The sequence below is a fragment of the Ostrinia nubilalis genome, chromosome 19 (genome assembly GCF_963855985.1).
Source record: "Ostrinia nubilalis chromosome 19, ilOstNubi1.1, whole genome shotgun sequence".
NCBI classification, from domain to species: Eukaryota; Metazoa; Arthropoda; class Insecta; order Lepidoptera; family Crambidae; genus Ostrinia; species Ostrinia nubilalis.
In genome coordinates this window covers 11,564,534-11,588,527 of record NC_087106.1, presented here as the reverse complement: position 1 = coordinate 11,588,527, position 23,994 = coordinate 11,564,534, and the positions used below count along the sequence as shown (strand labels likewise).

General features: G+C 33.9%; 2 protein-coding genes and 1 long non-coding RNA gene across 5 annotated transcripts in view; 2 read left to right on the top strand and 1 right to left on the bottom strand.

Moving 5' to 3' along the window:
* LOC135081349 (uncharacterized) overlaps window positions 1-4,940 on the bottom strand; it is a 45,019-nt gene extending 40,079 nt beyond the window's left edge. The window contains exons 1-3 of the mRNA XM_063976068.1: window positions 4,517-4,940; window positions 3,470-3,666; window positions 2,875-2,913 (exon numbers count right to left, since the gene is read on the bottom strand). Of these exons, the coding sequence (XP_063832138.1) occupies window positions 2,875-2,913; window positions 3,470-3,581 (151 nt within the window). The 5' untranslated portion in view covers window positions 3,582-3,666; window positions 4,517-4,940. The remainder of the gene's footprint in view (window positions 1-2,874; window positions 2,914-3,469; window positions 3,667-4,516) is intronic.
* Window positions 4,941-5,943: 1,003 nt separating this feature from the next.
* Window positions 5,944-8,813, top strand: LOC135081196 (uncharacterized). 3 transcript variants are annotated; one of them, XR_010259147.1, is made up of 8 exons: window positions 5,944-6,203; window positions 6,492-6,520; window positions 6,601-6,692; window positions 7,652-7,731; window positions 8,016-8,051; window positions 8,138-8,205; window positions 8,373-8,496; window positions 8,600-8,813. XR_010259147.1 is itself a non-coding variant. In XM_063975942.1 (8 exons), the coding sequence occupies exons 1-8, from the start codon at window positions 6,137-6,139 to the stop codon at window positions 8,748-8,750; spliced, it is 591 nt and encodes a 196-aa protein (XP_063832012.1). In that variant the 5' UTR covers window positions 5,944-6,136; the 3' UTR covers window positions 8,751-8,813. The 3 variants fall into 3 exon arrangements, 2 of the variants coding, with proteins under 2 accessions (XP_063832012.1, XP_063832011.1); XM_063975942.1 differs by having other exon boundaries at window positions 6,601-6,680; window positions 8,138-8,161; XM_063975941.1 differs by having other exon boundaries at window positions 8,138-8,161.
* A 947-nt stretch (window positions 8,814-9,760) lies between these two features.
* Window positions 9,761-12,457, top strand: LOC135081306 (uncharacterized). The gene is made up of 3 exons (XR_010259179.1): window positions 9,761-9,910; window positions 9,997-10,136; window positions 10,419-12,457. It is a non-coding gene; the product is annotated as an uncharacterized LOC135081306 (long non-coding RNA).
* The last annotated feature ends 11,537 nt before the right edge of the window (window positions 12,458-23,994 follow it).

Sequence of the window (23,994 nt, the reverse complement as noted above, 5' to 3'; positions counted from 1 at the left end):
CTAAACTCTTTACAGCAGTCCTCATTAACACCTCTCTAATGACGAAATGAGTCACGCCACTGTACTGTCAATTGACTTCTTGATGACCAATGATCTTCTGGCTCACACATGATGATCAATCACATTACTGGGTCGACCACGAAAAATATGAATGACGCGTTTTCGCCGTGTAGCTAGATGATATTTTAGTATTTTCCCAGGAAAATTAGAAGCAATATAACAGCACGACTATGAATAGTAACGTTTTCAAAGACGGGAAAAAGGGTTGTCTCCATAGGAATTGGGAACAAGCCATAAGACCTCGAATTCTACATTTGTCACAAATGCGCTTTTGTGTCCATCGTTTCTTCCTTCTTAAGAAGAAGAAAACGGTTTTCCATCTCAGGATGGGATTAAATGACTCCCTTTGCATACCCACAGGCTATCGAAAAGACAAATAAATTCTGAATGCATTCGTGACTGCCGTAGCATTGCAGATTGCTGCATTTTACCGACCCATGGCCGTCTGTAGTGTTAAATCATTAAGAGCCGCAGAACAATAAGTCATAAACTATGCAACGATAAATTTTACGATTCTATACAGTCCTGTTAACCGATAGCCTAGATATGGCCAATGTTTCTTTTCCCTACGAGTCCAACGACTTAACTGATAGCACGGTGTACTTTCTAAACCAATCTAAAGCAAAAATCAATTTTCTATAAGAACTGGGTTTTGCGATAGCAATAATGTTGAAAACCCATTAGAGCTGATTGCCTTTTGTTTTCTTCTGGTTTATTACTTTAAAAAAAATAATCTGGAAGTATATTATTAGATTTTAGAATTAAGTTTAACTTTTAAATTAAACCCAATGCCGATGACGAGTGAAGCTACGAAATTATGAGGTCGAACTGTTAAAGGCCGACATTTTTTGCTCTGCCAAGATGCATTCCTAAAGGCTAACGATCTGTTAATTTTACAAGTACAAAAACAATGCACAACAGATAGCGTTACAAAATTAACTGTTAATGAATCGCCGAAGCTGACACTTCATTTAGCATCAATGTCACGGACAATGAAGACATTGAAGAGTCCGAAGACAAATCGTTAACAAAAACAAGGTAAGAAAAACGGCTCTTTCTCAAGACCTTCAACCGAGTATTGGCATTCGAGGTCGTTGGCTGTCAGTCGAAAAATAGCATTATCATGCCTGACCATTGATGGAACGCGATACGCGCAGACAAACCTCAACAACAGTTATTCTATTGTAGCTTGCACATCACATCACTTTTGTCCATTTTTTGGAGCGTTGCTTTAGAGATTTAACCGGATTGAATAATGGTAGTCATTTATATGAAAGAAAACAACGCTCGACATTTTATTTTGCATTGGATTCAAATGTAAGGATGAAAGCTTGGATTGGAACCATACAAATTTGGCGGCCGATTTATCTCTTAAAGCCATGGCCGTATGCAAATCGAAAAGAGAACTGTGAGGTCGCATAGATATTTTTAATTCTTGAATAATATCGAGGCATTATTTGATAAGATTTTAATATTCTGTACGGATCAAGTTGAATGCTCGATGTATGGGTTTAAAAATACAGTCCATAACAGCGCCTGCGCATCTCCCACAAGTTTTGTCACAAAGGTCTCGGAGGTCAACGACCCGTTTGGCAGGCGTGCCACATTTTTAAATGCACTGTGGGTTTATAGCGCTTGTAAGTGTCTTATAAAGCCTACAAGTATGATCATTAGAGGTTAACATAGTAATGAGTTTGTAAGGTTATCGTAATTAGCATTAATTAACAGACAATCAGAGTCGTTGAGAGAGTCAGTAAAGAGGAATTAGGCAGGTAAATTATTTGAAAATGTTGCTCTATAACGGTTGAGAAAATCATTCCAGCAATTAAGTAAATTCTTGAGAGTTACGATAGCTTTTTTGACACTACATTCACGTTTTTTCCGCACCAGGTTGAACGATCTCTACATTTCTGCAAGAGACAGTTTTGTCGCGATTTTTTTAGTTCTCAATAGATTCGCTGTTGCTAAGAGCGTACATTGAACTGATTCGTTATTAAGAGTATTGATGCAATGCCCTATCTCCGTGATCTAACGAGAAGGGACTTAGAAAGGCAGGTAACAGTACACCATCGCGGTTTGTCCCACTTCGCTTGAGCCGGCGCAGCCTAGGGAGTGCAACTTCCGTTGCGATAGGGTCCGGTTTTTTTAAACATTATTACGTGTTTACGGTTACCGTGTCAAACTTTGAGGTATTGAGCGCGTTTGCTAATGAATCTTCCATTGGTTATTCATTAACCCCCTTCCTAATAAGTTACACGTGTGTTGAACAATAGTTTAATTAAAGTGACGTGGAAATGTCACTTTAAACAACTACTCAATGTGTGTGTAACTTTTAATAGTACCTACAATTATTTTAAGAATGTTTTTATAATTTAATAAGGACCTAATAAAAAGGCAATTAGATAAATTAAGCGACTTAATGAGCAGAGCAGGTCGCAGTTATGCGATTGGTTAGTGACTATAGGTAATTGATCAATTTTAATTAAGTTACCTAATTATTTTAATAAGCCAATTTCAATTGCATAATGAAGCTCTTGAACGAAAAATGCTATAATAGATACTTAGGTATTAAGTAACAAGACACAAATAAAATAATGAATCATAATCACCAAAAATCATCAAAGATAACCCATTTTATTTCGTTTCATGGATAGGTTATACCACAGATGGTACAATAATTGGTTAGTTAACTTACATAATAATACAAAAAGCTACAATAAATAAATATTCTAACGATAAACCCTTCACCAAAAATAAGTCACGTATTTAATTCTATTACCACCACCGTTATTTGGATTCTAAAATGGTACTCACAGTAGTACGACTGCATAGAGATTTGTAAGTTGGAATCATCTGAAAAAACGGTGCATTGCTATTTCTATTTGGTTTTATACTAAGGTTTGTGCGGACAGAATTGCTGGTTCAGTAAGAAAGAATTTTGTACAGAAAATTAGAAACCTGGCAAAAAAGAAAAATTAATCTATGATTAAATTAAGTTTTTTTGGTCAAAAGTTTTATAATCTTCACTTTTTTAAATAAAGATTTTCTTTTTCTTATTTACCAGATTTTGATTAATTGAATTGCAATTAAAGATCAACTCCCTTAATCATAAAAACATTATATAAAATGCTTAACTTTTGTTAAAAGTTAATTTTATTCTTATGAAAAGAACAAAACAGTGTTTTATTTTAATTTATAGGACTATTTTTAGTCCCCAAAAAAGAACTATTACAAAACTTAAAGTAAATTGTGAAGTTTTTATGAAAAAGTTTATTTCTGGAAGATATTATTTTAATTTTAATAGGTATTTGATGTTACTAATCTAATGACATTTAATAAATTAACAGGTTCTGGGAACTGTACACTAATTTACACATAGTACGTAAAACTGTATGTAAATTATACTCACAGCTGAAAAAATACCCCCAATTTGGGAGTCCGACTGCGACAGCTCCAACGATGAAGCAAATGAAGCCGAAAATCACTATGAATATGGAATATACGGCCTTGTTGCAGGCCATGGCTGCATGACTCCGACAACTGTGTGGTTGGGCATCAGGAACGGCTGATCGTTGTCCGGTGAAGCCGTGATTGCGTTCCAGCCATCTGTAGGAAGGTTTTCCTTGTTAGTTACGTCAAGATCAACGTCAACAATGTCAACAATCTATGTATATTTTAAGGACCTATGACCTATGCCTGAATCTCTATTCTTAAGAAGTAATATTAATTTTAGGAAGTTAATGTAATTTCTACACTTATTAAAAACTTTTATGACAGAATTTATTAAGAATTCAAACTTTTCATTCAACTAAATAAGTTGGTATGTAACTTTACCATAAGTCTGTCTCTCTAGGATTTTTTGTGAATAACCATTTATACAGAAAGCCTGAATGATTTGTCTGTGACACTCTAATACCATGTAAATCAAAATCCCATTCAAATGATTGTATTGATAACCACAAACATGTTAAAGTGATGGGGTTTTAAAAGGGTTTATAGAAGTAAAGTGCTTGGGTAACTGAATAATATACCTAGTATAGTTCATGTAAACACATTTTAATAAAGTTCTTGTTACAGGAAAAGGAATATGTAATGCCAAAATTTTCATAAATATATTTATTAAAATTTGTAGTTTAGCATGTTTTAGGTCGCGTTATAGTTTGACTGATCAATTCTATCACGTTGTTTTACGAACTTAATGCCGTACAAAGTCATTATAAAGTTATTAACTCACTAAAACCGGTCTCAGGCCAACCGTATGCAACCGCAGTGGAATGCCAAATCAAAACATTCGCATGGATACGAACGCAAACTTTGTTGTCAAAATAATCTTATTGGAAACTCTTTTCCAACAGAAATCTTACTGGGGACCTCACACAACTATAAACCGTGGTAATTGAAGCATAGAGCGCACAAAGGCTGAAAACAGTTAGCATAGATGGTACTTTTTACTCACGTTTACTTCACTGGGACTTGTAGAAAACACGGAATATCACTCAAATAATGCAAACACAAACGATTGAATTAATCAACTTCTTTTACAGTTTCTCAACATCTCTTTTGCACACAAACTTATTGCAACAAACAAAACACCTATTTTCATGTGAATGCACAAAAGTTCACTCACGATTCGAAATTTGAACCACGACACACCTTGGAAATCACAACTGTACCGTAGTATCTTCAAAGTACGGTTTTTAATTTCCTAAATTAAACTGTGCGGAATAACTAACTGTAACTATTGAGATTTTAATCTACGTGAGAAAACATGAATAACAATTTTATAAAAACTACGGCTCGATTACGCTATTGCCGCGCGCGATGTGAATGTGATCGGTACGGAAACTGGTTTTTTGATTTCAATTTTGGGTTGAGCGGGCTTCGTGCAAACACTTCACTTTTAACTACCGACCAAGTTAATTATATCTTTCTCGCTCGCTCCCGTGCCTACTAGTTGCAGATGACAACTGCGACGAAAGGGACAAAGTACTTGCATAGGGGAGCCAACCAACTTTCCACGTCTTGCTCGAAGTTAGATGTCTCTATAAAAAATTGTTTCTTTTAGATTTTTATGAACGGTTTAATGAAAATTGGAAACAAATGATTGTGCTTTTGTTTTAAATATTGAATTTTCCAGTTATTTTCCACAATTTAACCACAAAGTGTATCATTTCATTTCTGAACGAAAAACGTTTCGTTCACCCCAATTTGACATGCCAACCTGTGCCAACCTCTTTCAAAAAGTTTTTTTTTTAACCAAATAAAAGCGCAGTCGCGAGGGTTCATGGGGATTATGAGTTGAAATTAAAACTTATTGGAAAATTAATAGATAGTTATTATGTATAGAACACACTGTATTGTACACCACACAAGACAAGAAAAGAAATAAAAAAGAAACACCGCACAATTTGGGCGGTCTTATCCTCTTGGAGTATGTCTCTTTTTTTTGGTCTTATCGCAATTAAGTGATCTCTTCCAGACAACCTGGAGGCTAGGGGTCAGTTGTTTAGAATAGGTAAAATAATGTCTGCTGCTAGAATAATAAATTATAAACTTTTAGGTTTATCACAGAAGCGTAACCTTTCGTGCGTAAATTAAATAAGGGATGATAAGTACAATACCTTTTTTTATAAAATTACGATTTGCTTTTGTTTATATTTTTATCCAAATAATTTCTATTGTCGCTGTTGCTAGGTTCATAAATCACTGAATAAAGTGTGAACCTTCTCTATCAAAACGTGCCTGAACTGTGATAAATGAACATTAGGGTAATAAGTAAAAGCCTATTTTAGTATAAAACAAGTTTTATGTAAAAGGTTCATAAGAAAAGATTAAACTTTTGCGCGGTTGATATTTGTTACATGCGATACGAGGTCATTCTATTTTAAACCTATCCCTACGCTTTAAAGCTGTCTAGTTCGAAGCTCTTGTACGAAATCATTTATTGAAGTTTTCTTTGGTTAATTTTATATTTATTGTGACTTTAATGTTCTGAATTGGTTTCTCAGTTCTAATTTTACAAAGGCGTAATGTTTATGTCGATATTAAAAGAATTAGTTCGGAGAGAAGACTGAGAATGGCTAATCAGACTGCGAATTACTGTTTGATTACGTTATTGTTCGTTTTGTTTAGTGCGATCGCGTGTAAGTTTATTTATCATCTGTTAAATTATGATATTTATGATTATAAGATTGTGTTCGCGCTCGCATGAATTCGGTAAAAATTTAAACACACTTCTCGGGTTATAATAACGTTATAGAATTAAAAAAAAATGACATTTATTACATGCAGCATAATACAGCAACATTAAGGTAGGCAGGTACATATTATTGAGATTTATAGGATCCGGGTGAAATTACAAGGTTCTAACTAACCAAGTAAGTAAGTGTGTTTGTTACTCTTATGAAGCAAACTTTTTATCCTTTTTGCAGATGCAGTTCCTCATGATGAAAACAACAAAGTACGATCATATTTCCTATTATTATTTACTGTTACTTACTAGAGTAAATCTTTTATTATGTGTATTATTTCATGTTTTAGACTGCAGCATTTAAATGTGACGAGAATGGTGACTGTCCATCCAGTTCTACGGATTGTCATGAAATATGTGGCTGCGACAGGTCTGGGTTCATGTAGGTATGTATTGCTTGGAATTGCTACTACACCTTAGTTACCTACACAGAACGAACATACAGATAACCGATTTTTTAATTCAATATTCAATGGACGTAGTAAAGTCTTTTAAACAGGGGTCCAGAAGTTCATGTTGACTCTTCAATGAAAACGATGGATTATTTTGTCAAATGAATATATTTCACATTTAAACTTTCCGTCCACAGAACTTTTGGCCACGAAAGTTTCGCACACAAGCATTGCGTGCTACTTTCAGGCTCATGTTTTTACGGGCTAGAGATTGGCAGGGGTTCTGAACTGATGGGATGCTACCAAAACGTATTATCTACACATTCCTGGCCTGAATGACTTTTAAAGACTAATATAATTTAATTATGATATGTAGTCTAGCTAGAAGACTTAAAGTAGGGAGATAATGCTACCGGGAGGGACTGTGGTAGTGAAGGCTTTGTCCGGAATCCCACGGGCCCACAGTTCCTTCCCACTTAAGGCGAATGACGGAGCACCGGGGTCTTTTTAGTCTGTGGGTATGCCTTTGTCCTTCTGACTTGTTGAGCCCCACATAACCAACCCTGAGCCCCGATTACGGTAATTTTTAACGTCAACAATCCAGACACGCTTCTCAATTCGGCGATACGATTGGTCGTTCAACAGCGTACGTCAGCTGTTTTGACCAATCGTATCGCAGAATCAGAAACGCGTCTGGATTGTAGACGTTATAAAAGTTACCGTAATCGGGGCTCTGTTCCCGCAGGGTAGGTATGCAATTCAATGCATTTTTTCCCCGAAAAAAAAAGGGGGAAAATGCTAGCTCTACAAAGAGTGATCTTGAATATAGACTTCGATTGGCTTTGATTGCTTATTATGTCAGACTTCTTACACTTAAGTACACAATTACATACTTTCACGAGATAATACTCAAATCCAATCAAATTGTTATTCACATTTTGCATTGCAGGGCGATACAATACAACGAAACTACAAAGACGTGTGTTGTAAGTTTCAGACATCTGATGATCGCTGAAATAAAAATATATGGTGAGTTCATTTAACTTTACATACAGATGATCACAAATTGATCCTAAACAGAATCCATTCAGTTTCTTAGTCCGCTCAACCTGTACAACCCGATCGTGTTAACTGCGCACCTCGCTGGAATCCGTCTCTCCCTCGCACTCACCCGCTCACCTCCCCAGTCCCCACGGCCCTGTCCGTACCAGAGCGTCGATATGACGTCACGGCTGCTAGTTGCGTAGTTAACTTGATCGGGTTGTAAAACATACCTACCTACATTAAAACATAAATTATATTTTTTTCTTCAGACAGCCAAGATAAAGATTCGGAGGATGGAGGAACCAGTAAGTTTTCAGCGATTAAAGTAGTTTCAGGGATAGATTTGCATCATTTTTACTATTTATTTTAATGAACATTTATCTTTTTACAGTTGCCGGAGGAGGTACCATGTCAAGTAAGGCAATCATTATGTAACAATAATCGCCATTTTAAAGAAAAGTAAGTAGGTACTACATACTTACGACCTTATGCTTGCCATTCCAGGCAACCTTTCGTAGATTCGATCCTTAGGCAGTTTAGTTTGAGGTGCAACTCTTAACACTAATAGAAATTATATTAATTTTTAGGAACTAGGTAGTTGTGGACTAAAATATTTTTTATTTCAGATAAAATACGACTCGAATCCGAGAAAATTTTCAACTCGATCATGATATCGGTGATATTATTTATTACTTGCTGTGCTGTTTGCGTTGTAGCAGCGTGTTGCTACTGTTGCAGAATTAGTTACAGGCAAGTAATTTAGTATTTTTTTAACAAGTTAATATGACTTGAAGTATACCTATTTACTTATAGTATAGAGATTTATGATTTCTGATTGATTCTTTTGTTTCAGTGATTATGCGCTGAAAAAGGACGTAAAGGCTTTGGCGAATAAATTAAATAGAGATGGAAAATTACGTAAGATTTCAAGAAAGCAACCGCAGACGCAAGCTAATCAAAGCTGCAATATTGTATGTGAAGATGCTGGTGTGTTTGTGGTCTAATGTTTTGTTCTTCAAATTAAAGTTATAACAGAAATGATTCTAATAAATACCCCTTTAATACTTTCACGTTTATTCTTTTCCAACATATATGGCCCATAATGGATGTTGAAGTTTATTACTATGAGTGAGAATGAAATTATATTTTTTTTAAATACACGTAATATGGTTATGGCCACATATTTTTTCAATATAATATTATCTTCTCCTTTGACCGTTGTACTCGAAGTGGAAAACTTTGACGCTTGATTTCCGAACGAGCGCTGAAATGTCATTTCTTTTTAGCCAACCAATCAGGGTGTATGACAGTCAGCATAGGGATGGGCAAACGGAAAAAAATATCGATATTTATCGTATCGATATTTTTCAAATATATCGATATATATCGCCCAAGAAATATCGATATTTCGATATATCGATATTTTTTGCCCAATTTGCAATTATTTATAAAAATGGCCAAAATTATCTAAATTTTAAAGAAAACACAGTCAGGACGCTGTTTCAACTCAAGTTGTAATATTTCAATTTATTTTTTCGAATGAGCAATTAAACATTGACAAAAAAACATTATTCAAACCAGTATTTGTCTGATATTGACATCAGGAGCACTCTTTGTTTGATGTGTTCTCCTGTAAGTCTGCTCCTATCATTTGGCACAGCCAAATTTACCACTGAAGCTACCCTTTCAGATGACACTGAAGATGCCTGACATATCAAATATTGAAGAGCAATATCCGAGAGAACCATTTAAGAGCAATAGCAGAGCTTTAAAAATATTAAAATATATCGATTTTGATATCTGAAAATAAATATCGAAAATTGATATATCGCCGGAAAAAATATCGCTAATTTATATCGATATTTTTCTGAAAAAATATCGATATTTTGATATATCGATATTTTTTACCCAATCCTAAGTCAGCAACTCTGAAAGCCTATTGGTCAATCACAACGTAAATAAATATTTTCAGCTTTCAGGAGAGTTTCCGCGGCACTGGACTTTAATTTTCCCAATATTTTCATTCATGACGCTTTTTGACAGCTTGAAATCAGAATCGTAAATAAATTTGTATTTACTACAAATCTGGACAAACTGAAGACGTTTAAAGTGAAAATAAACTAGCTTATTTCTGATGTTTACATTTACGAAAATCTAATTACATGTAAGTCTTCGTTTTCTCATGTATTTTGGAATAAACATGATTATTGATTGAGTGTGTTTATGAAGGCGCAATTTTATTAATTACAGCGATAAAGATACTTGTGTTGGCGGCTACAGACTGACAAAATGCTGGAAATGAGCTTGATGGACATGGTCCTCGCTACATTAGGTGTTTTGATCACAATGGCTATGATTTGCTGTTTATGCTGCATGTGTATGAAGTTTAGGTAAGTTGTATTATTTTGGGACTAATAAGTAGGATTAATTCTTTCCATGGTTAAATAATACGAGTGTATATCATAGTTGCGACAATCAATGGCGCGACTGCACATTAGCTCGACGAACGTTAGCAGCATTACGTACTGTCGCCACTACGTTTGTAGCACCTTTGTTTGTTGCAACTATGATATACATACACTCAAATAATCAGTCTCTCAGTCTGTGTGGAAGCCTATATCCTTATTTAGAAAAGATACTGTTTTTAAGTGTGATTCTATTTCAAATTTCAGTGACTTGAAAATGAAGTGCTATCTAATGGAGCTAGCAAGGAAAAAGGGCATCCAGGTAGATCTAGACAACTTACACGAAAAACCTCATTGCCGGTCGCCGCACGCTAACGAAAATTGCACCATCATGGTACCCGATGTCGGTATAATTCTTTAGCTCTCACTATTATTATTAACTAAAGACTTTTCATTTAAATGTTACGCTAAGTATTGTTATTTTTAGGTAAAAAAAGATCTGTTGGTCTTCGCGTTGTGGATTATTCACAATTTTTATATTATCTTGTTTACATGCCAAAGATTTATTGAAATTTATGTTTAACTATTTAAAAGTATTGATTTAAGGAAAAGTGAGATCTGAGGGAGTCTTTGCCTTGTTGATCAGTATTCATAATTATATGAAACCTGTTCATAAAATGCTGTAGCATTCTGTGTGATACGTATTGGGAATTGATCTCTATTGTAATGTGCATTTAATGATATACTTGAACGTATATTGTCTAAATAGGTTGTTAACGAGTCTGTGAACTTTAGGTAAAATATTTTTCCTAATAAAGCTTGATAAAGAGACTCAGTGTGATTTAAACGTGAAATGAGAGTGACTTTAACATCATGTAAATGTCTTTTTCTTAAATCTGAGGTGAAATAGCAGCTTATTTAGAAAAAAGTCCTTGATTACTACATATCTGCCGTGCTAGCGATATGAGCAGGAACTCCAAAATTTTGCTTTTAAAAAAAATCCTGTCAGCTTATTTGAAATATCACATAAGCTCATTATAGTTTTGCCAAAAATGGAGTTACTGCTGATATCGCTAGCACAGCAGATATGTATATATATGTCTTGGAACCTCTTAGAAATCTTTTTCTAAGTTTTTTTTAATACTTTGTATGTTTTCAGAAAAAAGTATAGTAAGGGATGTATAGTAAGGGAATGACATTCACAAATGAGAGAAACAAGGTCCATTAAGTTTACAGAATAATAAGCGTGTTACATTTGTGATAACATTATTTTCGAATACTGTTTATGAAACTTTTTATACCTTTTCATTGTCAATACTTATACTGATATACTTACTTAAAACTATAGATCTAGTTCTAGATATTTAAACTATACATAACTTTTGATTATATTAAATGAGAAAAAATGATAAAATAAGAGAAGAATACTCCATTTTGTGACTTAATTTAATGTGCTTTGTTTGTCACATATTTATCATTTATCATAGTCAAAGGTCTGTTTAACCAATAATATTTTTATACAGTCTGATATAGAAAATCCTGATCAGTCAATTTCTATAGCTACAAGCAAGCTACAAGCTGTAAAGCTTAGAAAAATTTAAAGCAAATGTAATTATCAATAGAGAGAAATATTTTAATTAACTACTACATAATTATTATGTCTACATAGTTGTCTGTCTATACAGGTTGGTCTCAATTTTTGATACTCTATGGCTAGAAACTCAAAAAATTCAATTCAATTTCAACAACAAATTGTGGCTTTTGATTTGATGAATATATTAATTTGAACCAATCACAGGCACAGGAGAGAATCTATGAGTGAGATTTAGTTACATATTGTTAATTGACGACAAACACCCTGTATTGGACCTACAGTAACAAGCAATAAAGAATGAACATCGACCTTTCAAACTACATATTAAGCTTTTTGCTCTGGATTCAATCCAAATAGATTAAATATTTTTTTACGATCATTACATAGGTACTTAGTGCCTAATAATGATACAGTATGACATTGCTAATATGTGCACTGCACACATGATCACACATCTTGTCAGAATAGTGGTTTTCAAGAATAACTTATTTTCAAAATCTCAATATTTTATACATCCTGTAATATTGACAAGTAATAGTTTTCTAGAATATAATATTAATTTATACTTTAAGTAAGCGTCTAAAAATATAGTGACATTTCTTATTACGCGTCCGCACACTGGTTAAATTTATTTGCACCAATTAGCTTTGAAATTGGCTAAGCCCCGGTTTCCACCAAGGCGGAGCGGAGCGGAGAAGTGTCGGGCCGTCAAATTTTTGGCTTATTCCACTATTCCCCGTTGACTATCCCCGTCAACGTTAACGCCAATTGGAGCTTATAATGGGGAATAATGAACTAAAAAGTTCATTAATCCCCGTTATATTAGGATTTTATTTTTAACGTTCAATCCAAATAATTAATTTTTAAGCTCCAATTGGCGTTAACTTTTTGTTCACTAATCCCCGAGTGAACAAAAAGTTCACTAATCCCCGTTGACGGGGATTGTCAACGGGGAATAGTGGAATAAGCCCCTTGAATTGTTTGAATATAATAAATTAAACCAATGTGTAGACTTGGGAAGCTCTGAAGCTGAACTAATCAATAGTAAAAATTGCCTTAAACTCTTCTTAGATTGTAGAGTACAGTATTTGATATCTAGTGAGACTTGTGCCATTTCCTCCGTAACGGAACTAAATTATATTCCTAATAACTATAGTTGTAGAATATGAGATGTAGTTTAGAAACATTGCTGAAGTAAAACAGATTTAAACCTATAATTTGTAACTCAGCGAGTCTAAACCGATATTTTAGCGCCGGTTGTTTCATGTTTGAAACATATTAATGGCAACTGGCATCATAAATAGTAGTCGTAATAATTGCGATTTTAGAATAAAATGTAATATGTAATGTAAGTACCTAGTCTTTTTTGCCGTAAACATCATGTTTTCTGAAGATAGAGAGATAAAGAATTAGAGAGAAAGAAAGAGAGACATTTAAAATCGAGAATCGAAACGCTTAATACTTTATTGTTTAACTTTTTTATTGTTGTACATTGATAATTATTTTCTGTGATATTTTTATTTTAAAATGTACCTACTTGTATTGTTGTAATGTTTGTGTTTCAAAGTACAATACATACCTACTTTTTTAAGATATCTAAGGCATCTGAAATTTTAAAATAGAATATGTAGTGAAGGCTGAAGTCTCAATTTAATAGATATTAGACTACTTACCTATATTGTAGTCTTACACATGCTTTTATTATGTAAAATATGTATTAACCTCGTAAGACCGAAGAGCAAATTTTGTCGACTTCTAAGTATCGCCGAATGTGCTTTCAGAAGAACGAACAATTTGAAGTCGTAAACGCCGAGTACTTCGAGTAAAAAATTTTCTATGTTAGAGATTTTCTTTTGCACCTATATTTTCAGGGACCCTATATAATAGGGTATAGAGCTTATTTTAGGTAAAAAATAATAAAAAAATGTTTTCTCTTAAAAGAACATTCGGTATTACAGACTTTAAAAAGAAAACGTAAATAAATTGTATTTTATACTTTAAAGTAAAACATAAATGTAACCTCCTTAATAAATTAATACTACATAAAGATACAATAATGATATAAATAAATGTAACTGAAAAGACACAAGTATTTTAATTTTATTTAATGTTTCATTATTAGTACTTTTAAAAGTACTATCGGTTTTATAACATACAATAATGATAGGTTAGAATGTATAAGAAGTAAAGTGAATATTCATGTTAATTATAATATTTATTAAACTAAAAATCAGAACGTTCTCATGGTAAATTTTCTCAATCATATCATAATTTTAAAAGTCCAATATTCAATCCATCTCAATAGAAAAAATATACAAAAATAAAACTTTCACCATCAAGACCGAATGTTCCTTGCAAAGAACTATTATTTTCAAACGAAAAAAAATCTTACAAAACTTCTTCGAATTGGTAAAAATATTTTTTTTGCTTGTTTAGCAGTATTTTAACTTAAATTGTACTGGTTAGTTTTTCAATTAAACTACGTTTACGTGAAGAAAAAAAATTCATCGTACATCACGTCCTCTCGGAAGAACCACCTTGTCAAAGAAAAATGATAATTTGACAGTGACATTTTGTTTTTTTTACATTAATAAGTCCGGATACCTGATTTTGAATACTTGAAGCCATAGACTATCACTCTTTTTATTCAATAGGCGCGAATTTTTGAACTTAAAATTATCGCTAAAGTTTTAGTTCCTCTGAGGGCACATCCGGCGATACTTACAATTCACCTCCGAAAATGTCTCGGCGTTACTGACTACAAAGTTTCAGTTCCTTCTGAGGCACATCCGGGCTTACGAGGTTAAGTCTATATGTAGGGCGTACGCTGAAATCTTATACTATACAGCAAAAATGTATGTAATGATGGTCATGTTCATGGTCAAATGGTCAAAAAGTGTATAAAAAACTGTGCAATATACTGAACCTTAACCTGGAAAATAATGGACATGGCGCACAATTTTTGTTGAAGATGCCAAAAAATACTACAAAAAATTAGAATGAATACTGTATTTTTACTTTTTTGATATCTTTATAAATGACTGAAATATTCAAGCTCAAAGTGCGCTCTTCCGCTAGGAGCGATTTTCCGCGCGGATTTTGAAAATGTGACGTAGTAACATGAAAAGCTGCATGTAAGATATTATCTGTGTACAATGGTTAGAATGGTTAGTAGGGGAGCCGAAGCGGGGATTTCGGGACTTACTAAAGAGTGGCAGACTAACATACAATGAAATACTTTGTACCTGGTTGATTACCTTTAAGTATGAATTTTTGACATAAAACGGCATTAGTTCTTATGCCTCTCACCCAAAAAATACCTCAATTAAGCCCAAATTTGAGACCGCAGCCAAACTTTGAGTGACGAGCCTAGATGGAGGACACATGAAATTGAACTTCTGCTTCTTCATTGATAAAGACTTATCTTTTACCATACCTTATCATTTTGTATTCCATTTTCAAGTCACTTTTTTTTCGCTTACTGTTTAAACAAAACGTGGGATTTTTTTAAATCTCAGGTCTTTTGAACGCACATCTGAACGATGTCTGGTTTTAATTTCTTCAGTTACTCCGTGACCATGGCCCTTGCAACAGTGCCGAAATATTGGAAACTCAAAACTAAGGTACATGGTAGCAATCCCGTCAGTAATAATAATAGGAAAATGTCTTGAAAAATAAGTAAATCGTATATTACTTTATGTAACTAATTTTATTATGTATCATACTTATAACTAATCACTTCATTCAGAACTAGAAAACGATTCCAAGGATTCCACTTTTCTTCAATAGATGATCAAGATAAAGAGGTATTTATTATAAATTGCTCTTCCACCATTTCAATTATTCTATCTTACATCTTACTTGATGAAATCTTTTTCAATTTTATTTACATGGTCATAACTTTTTCACCATTCCTCTGCACCAATTTGTGAGGTACACCTGAAACCCCCGATAAAGCAGCTATTATAAGAATAATATTAAAAAAAACCCTCCTTCTGACGCAGTTAGGTAATAAACTAAATGTATCCAATTTCACTCCAACTTACTGTCAACTCAACGACGCGCTTTAAAATCAAAGATTGACTTTGAATTATGCCTTATTTTACAATACACATTGAAAACAATATGACTTGCTTAAGCTTTTTCGACTTTTTCACAAAAATAACAAATAGGCATGAAGAGATTACAAAATTTCTGCAGCGACTGACAGTTCACTTGATTTACTTTGACAGGTGACAATAAAGCCATAGACATTTGCCATATTTATATGCTATTTGGATCAAATATGTAATTGCTCAATAATGAATAATAAATAAATAAATAAATAAATAAATAAATATGAAAGACACACTTTTCCAATATTTTTGTTTGCCATGAGATTCTGGTACACCTATACCTATCATTTAATAAAAAGATAAACTAAACTTTTTCAGCACAACGAAAATCTGCTTTGGCGCGTAGTAATGCAACGTGACAACTGCAGTTCGGACTTCTTTATGCGTCCACTACACATACAATAAAATTCGAACTATCGCACATTTTTTCTTTTTAATTCTAATTCAGTAAAAAATGATTTTGAAACCTTCATTCAAAATTCAAAAGTTATCATCATATGACAGAACTTATGACCAGACTATGTACATTGAATAAAATATTTTTCTTTTTATCATCAAGCTTAGCAGTCTAATAAATTACTATGACACTCGAGTTAATCCACATTCAGCACCATAGCCTCCCCTTCTTCAAGGCCCTCTACAAATGTCAAAACGTCACTTAACCCTTTTAGCACCACTTCTTTTGTTTTTGAGAAGATGTACCCAAATTTTTATATCAATTTAATTATAGTCCAGTCGTTTGGTACAAATTAACGTGGTTACCTGGAAAGTGTTCCGGGAGTTTTGAAAATCGGTGATTAAAATAGATTTCGCTATGCTCTCTGTTAGTTAAGTGTGATTGCCGCGCTCGTTGCGAAATTGGAAAAATGCTGCCTTAGAGAAGATTTTTGATAGTTACATTCTTTCCTATTTCGTCGTTACAGCCAAATGACGTTCACAAAGCTGCTGGACAAAGGCGAGAGGCCTTTGGGTTTTCCATAGGTTTTTCATAATGAACCAGTGTTGCCAGAAGGTTACTTTTGTAACCTTTTAGGTTACTTTTGAACTGCATTGGTTACTTTTAGGTTACACTAATGAAAAGGTTACTTTTAGGTGTTTTTTCAGAAATAGTAGAATTAACTTTTACAGGTTATTCAGTAAAAAATATTAATAGTGACAATTTAAAAACTATGTCATAAACTGCATTTAAACATGAATTTGATTTATTATTTGTTAAAGAAAATGAGTTTTAGCCAATGTTTTTCGATAATAAAACGCAAATCCATGAAACGGTTTTATACGACCGGTCACTTTTCGGTCTTCATGGAATGGTCAAAATTTCGAATTTAGGTAAACGATTTGATGATCAATTGTACCTTTTCATTTTCCATCCATGAACAACCTTACACAATCGCTCCGCACTCACTAGCTTTTGCCTGCGGCTTCACCTGCGTGAAATTTAGTGTCACAGATCGGCATAAATTATAGCCTAATTATGTTAATCTGGGTTACAAACAAAACAATAATATTGTACAGTTTCAACAAAATCCGTTGAGTACTTTTTGCGTGAAAGAGTAACAAACCTGAGACACAGGAATCTTCCTAGTTCAGGTATCAACCCACCAACATTCTTACTTTTTGTTTTTCCTGATTGTTTGTTATCATAATATTATCTGTTATGTTGGTGAGAAATAAACATTACTTTACTTTATTTTAAACTTCCAGACATCCAAACTTTCGCATTTATAATATTAGTAGGATACAATTATGTAATGTAGAAACAAACGAGACAAAAAAAAATTATACTTCAGCAACGCGAATTTTTTAATACTTCAGCATATTTAGGACACCCGGCAGCGTGTCCTGCCATGATCAAAGAAAAAATAACTCGCAATTTAGCAGGTACATTAATTTGACTGTTTCACAACTCTAAATCTATTTAACTTACATTACTAACAAATAACTGGACTATTTACTCGTTATTGAGCACAGAGACACAAACTTGGTTATTTTTCCAGAAAATTTATATTTAAGTGCATAAATGTAAAAATGGCTTCATACTGCACAAAATTGGCAATAGGTGGCATAATAATGGTTACTTTTGTATCGCCTAGTTTGAAATGTGATTGAACGATGACAACTAACAACAGTTGTCAGTTAGGTAAAATTTTATTTTAGTTGGAAAAAGACAAAAAGTGGTAAATGGGTTAACGTGCGGGGGCTGCAAAATCATGTTGTGACGTCACGCGCGAATATTGGAAATTTTTGAAAATTTTAAAATGTCCGTAAACTTCTCGAGGCTCTATCTTCGGTAATACTGGATGGATTGAGGTGAAATAAAAACTAGTGTAATGTGTGTGATCTAAACTTTAAATTAAGTCATAATTTAACTTAATATTACAACTTATGCGTGTTGTCCATTAAGACAGAAAAATTTAGGAACTTTCTAGTAAAAATCGTTTACTGCAACGCATAGTGATTACATTAAGTAGTGTATAGATTTATTCTAGTCAGACGAAGTTACAATCAATTAATAGAAAAACAGTATTTTACTAACTCTACAAACAAACGTGTCTAAAACGTGTTCAATTCGACGAACTTTCGTTTCCTATTGGAATCTTTTCGACATTGCTTCTACTTATACTTTTTATAGAATTTAGTTAAGTTTATTGAAGAAAACTAAGATGGTACTCTATTGTAATAAGTATACTTAACTAGAATATAATGTGACTATGTAATTCAATTATAATTATTCCTACAGAATCATCCATAAATTAGGTTATTTTCTATCAGGTGAGATTCAGGCTTCAGAAATAGTAAATCAGTATTAAGTACTTCGGTACTTAATTGCAGACTTTTTTCTTATCTAAAAAAATTACACAGTTTATGGATGATTTCTGTAGCGCACAACCTGTGTGATAGACGTGTAGTTACATACACACGGACGACTATGTCTTGAGAAATGATAGTGAGCTAAATTCATTCATGGCCTGCTTTAAATTTTTAGCCTAGGCGCAGACCATAGATTAGTCGGGCCGATAGTTTAGTCGGGCAGTTGATCAGTATGGGCATGTTCTCCGAATTCCGATTCTTCATACAATTTAAAATCGGGCACAACTATCGGACAACTAAAAGTCTGCGCCTAGTCTTAGTATCAATTTAACCGAGTCTCTTATGTATTTACCGCACTGTAATCTCCGCCGCGAAAACACATCAGCGAACCGATTAAATACAGTTTCAAATATGGTTTCTTGAATCCCTTATTTTGCGAGCTCTTGTTTCCCTTTAAAAAGAAAAGAGTTACAGAAATCTTAGAGTAGGCGCACACCGTTGATTTTTAGTTGGCCGATAGTTGTGCCCCATTTTAAATTGTATGAAGAATCGGCCAAATCGAATCGGCGTAGTGTGCGCACTCCCATACATGCCCATACTGATCAACTGCCCGACTAAACTATCGGCCGACGAAAAATCAACGGTGTGCGCCTACTCTTAGACATTACAAATTATTTCAAATCTTCGTACTTAAATGTAGAAAATATGTAATAGAATTTGCGACAAATTCGTCCGTGTGTGTCTTATTAGGACGGATGGGTACTGCCATTTTGCCAACAGAGTGACTGAAGGACTTATTCTAATGTGTCTACTCCCAGTTGTCTTGTAAAACTTTGAAAATAAATATTTACCCATTATACACAATTGTTTTTTTATACATTCAAAAATGATTATCAAAAAAAATGTTAAATAATAATTCAAACCAATATCGACAAAATCCGTAGGCCGTACTTAGTTGACCGTTTTGTGAATGTTGTCATTTAAGACTACGTAAACCTCTATCTCTGTTCAAATATAGATAACTAGCTTTCCGCCCGCGGCTACGCGCGCATGGACTACCATTATCTACATATTTTAAGGAACCCTATTTTTTCCAAAATAAAATTAAGTGGATAATGTAGCTTTCGAATGGTGAAAGAATTTTTAAAAACGGTCCAGTAGTTTTTGGGCCTATTCATTACAACCAAACAAACAAACAAAGTTTTCCTCTTTATAATACTAGTGTAGACTAGTGTAGATAGTGTAGACTAGTGTAGATGAGTAGGCATGCATGTTCATTAACCATTTCATTGTCATTTAATTTACCTATTCAACATAAAATAATTTATTAGAATGTAGCCGTTTTCAGATCGCTCCGCTCCTGTTAGCGCTGAAGTAAAGCTTAATTTATCACCAAGACAAAGTACAAATGAAGAAGGTAGACTGAAATCTATTTTAGTACAAGTGAATCGTTACCAAGTACCAATGGGACAGGCTGCCAAACTGTTCAAGTCCCAAACATCATTATCACGCCGTGTGTATGGTATCAAGGCGAACTTGGTCCAACACGCTAACAAGTCCGCGACGAGATTCAAGCCAGTCCAAGTTGGGTTGTGTTGAACTTGAAACTTACCTATAGCGTACCTAGTAAATTGATGCTTAGGCTGGGCACAGAGATGCATTTGAGACAGGGCCATACTGCGCTTCAGGTTCTCAGAAAAACAACATCAAAAATAGTAGCGCTCGGACACTAGTAAACATTAGTTTTGTCTTTTGGAACCTGTGCCCTTAATAAGTACCTTTCTAATTATATTGCGATCTTTATCGAATAAAAATCTAGTTTGCTTAACACAACACCTCAATGTTTAGGTTTATGTACCCGATAAAGGTAGCAGGGAGGCGCTGGATGCAGGCCGCTACCAACCGTGCGATGTAGAAGTCATTGGGGGAGGCCTATGTTCAGCAGTGGACGTCCTGTGGCTGAAATGATGACGATGAATGTTTATCATACGATAGTAATCACTGCTACGTAGAGTGCAATTTTCTTCATGGGCTTAAAATCGTTACAGTACTACATGAAATAAGTTATCTACAATACTCGTAGTAGCTTAAGCTTGTTAGTTTTTTGAGACATTCTCAACGATATTAGATCCATACTCTATTTATTGTCATAAAAACAGGTAGGTATTTCGTTCTACAATTCCACTTTAACTGCCAAATGAAATAAACAGATCCCTAACTCCAGCCCTTAAACTAAACCATTCTACATACGTGGAAGTCCTAACTTCCGACCTTTATAAAGCGGAACTTGTGGTGAACTTTGATGAAAGCACTGATTGAACTCCAATGAATGATTAAAACTAATAGGAAGTCAGTCCTATGTGGTCTTAACTTGTTAATTAAACTTTGTAAATTCAGTTCTAATAAGTATTTAACTAAGTTCCTACTTCTTTCCGTTAGTGTAGATAATATAAGTTGTAAGATTTTTTTATCATTAAACGTGCTGAAAGTTTAAAGTGAAATAAAGTTAAAGAAATCCAAGTTAACAGTAGGTAAGACAATCTAGGACCGAGCCGCCTGGAGACACATGACGCGGAGTGCCGACCCCAAATAAAATGGGAATGGCAAAGAATAAGAAACGTGCTGAAAGTTTCCTCTTACATACAGTAGGTTTTTCAATACAAAACGGAATAAATAGGTCTCGTTTCCAACCGGGCATTGCGCGCCGTGACAAAATCTTATCGATAATTTTAGACGACACATTGTCATGTGCATATCGCGTAGAGAATACAATCCCGACCATGTTTTTCAATCCAAACCCATCAAAAATCCCGTAATCCCGGGATCCCGGGACTATCCCGGGATCAGCCTTATGTGGGAATTGGGTTCGATAATTGCAAACGTTGTGATAGGGATAAAGACATGCGATTTTTGGTTTTACGAAGGTAATACGATAGAGAATAATACAAAGTAATAAAATCTACCCTTATAGGGCATTTAGTGGAGAAATTTATCAAATCAAAAAAACTGAAAAATCAAAAAAATTTCATTTTTTTATTATTTGTTTGGCATTTTCTGAGTATTTTATGTATTTTTTTATTATCACCTGTTATTTAGCATTATTACTGTTTTATTATATTAGGATACTAGCTGTGCCCGCGACTTCGTACACGTGAAAACCCGTTTTCGCAACATTTTTCATTATTGCTCTACTCCTATTGATCGTAGCATGATGTTGTATAGCCTATAGCCTTCTTCGATAAATGGGCTATCTAACACTGGAAGAATTTTTCAAATCGGACCAATAGTTCCGGAGATTAGCGCGTTCAATTAAACAAACAAACAAATAAACAAACTCTTCAGCTTTATAATATTAGTATATGTCATGTCTGACCTTCTTTATGGTTGCTTAGCAACATGCTTTTTCATTGTTATGACACAGTCATGTAAATAAACATTCAATATTTTATCAAGCATGGACCTATAAAAAAAGGCGGACGGAACTCGCGCTACAACAAAACTGTGACGCAAAATTTTGGCGTTTGTCTATTGTGTGAGTGAATTTAGGGATGCCATGTTAGCCAAAACTTTTACCCATTTATTTTAAGAAAAACATAGATCGGCAGATGTTACTTGGAAATATAGACAGAATTATTCCGTGCCATTTTAAAAGGATGAAAGGTGAATGCGTTAAGGTAGGCGCGAAATTTTCAATGTTCAAATTTTCTTACATTGTTTGCAAGTCAGTGTGTCAGGGTATGTAGGTACATAATGTTGATCAAAAATTATTCACGCAGTTACAAATTACGAATCTTGTGTACATTATAATCATAATCATAAGCATCATCAATATATTATTATTATTATCTCTGATAGATTTTTTTTAACATACAACCTGACACTGACTTGCAATCAATGTAAGAAAATTTGAGTTTCGCAGTTCTACATTTTTGGGAAGGATCAAATTTGCCTGTGAAAATATATCCCATTAAAACACAATTATTATGATAAATTATTTTATTTCCATAGTATGCGTAATAAATAACTAAAAAGTCCTAAAATTATTATTAATTTCCCATATTTCGGGTAATTTTCCTACGTAAATAACTGAGAACACTGGTCTTTGACGTATTATTTTTTCGAGTGAATGACGTTTGATTTCAATTAATTTCAATATTTTAATGTCGGGAAATAAGTGATTGGATTATTATTTTGCCTGTGAAATGTGATTCCTTAATTTTTGTTTGTTCGAACAGAACGGTTTTTACACAATTTCATCACACAAGACATGTCGTATTCGTGTTGTTTTTTCGCTGCTTAAATGTGTCAACTGTGTGAAGTTTGTACTCGAAGTGGTGTATCAGGGTGTGAATGTGTGCGTGCCGGCCTGTACGTACAGGCAAGCTGGTGTATCCTAATGTCACAGTATTTTGTTGATGAGATTCCGTCCGACTTTTTTTATAGGTCCATGTTATCAAGTATATTATTTTATGTAATAAATTGGCGACGAGGATGGCGATTTCAAATAAAAACTACACTAGAGTGCGAGCTGCACTACGAGGAACCCTTACACGAACAGAAAATTACCTAAACTTGCATGAAAACTTATGTAACGAAGAGATTGAATCACGACTACAGTCATTGGAAAATACATTACAAAAATTTCTAGAAACACAAGAAGAAATAGAATCTCAAGTGGACGAAGAATTGTTAGAACAGGAAATCCAAATAAGGTACGAAATAGAAGAATTATGCACTACTCTAAAAACGAAACTCTTGAAATTACGTACGAACAATAGATCCACCTATGAGGAATCACAAAATACAGCTCCGATTACAAACTTTGCAACTGGACATGTACCGAAATTACAATTTCAACCATTACACGAAAAAGAGTCGTTTCGAAATTTTAATAATAGATTGATGGTATATTTTCTAATAAATAAAATCGTTGAACCTAGAACAAAAATATACATTCTGCTATCTACATTACCACCAGAACTTCATGAGAGACTATATGATCTGTGTGCACCAGACGAACCACTACATAAAACTTATGAAGAACTTACCGCAATATTGGACGAATACATCGACCCTAAACCCAGCGTTTGGGCTCTACAACACAAGTTTATTTCTCGAATACAACAAGAAAATGAAACAATTGCAATGTACGCATCAGAACTTAAGAAACTTTCATCAAATTGTGAATTCAAATGCATGAATTGCAAGAAAACTACCGCAGAAAGCTTCCTATCTCTACAATTTATACGAGGACTTAAAGACGGCGAAATTCGTACGAAAATATTACAAGAACCGGACACATCTTCTTTTGCTAAATTATTAC

What these genes read in the sequence shown, in the direction of transcription:
- LOC135081196 (XM_063975941.1), top strand. Translation starts at nt 6,137, where the DNA reads ATGGCTAATCAGACTGCGAATTACTGTTTGATTACGTTATTGTTCGTT. An exon ending in TTTGTTTAGTGCGATCGCGT is followed by an intron (nt 6,204 to 6,491) that starts GTAAGTTTATTT and finishes TCCTTTTTGCAG; the next exon opens with ATGCAGTTCCTCATGATGAA. An exon ending in TTCGGAGGATGGAGGAACCA is followed by an intron (nt 8,052 to 8,137) that starts GTAAGTTTTCAG and finishes ATCTTTTTACAG; the next exon opens with TTGCCGGAGGAGGTACCATG.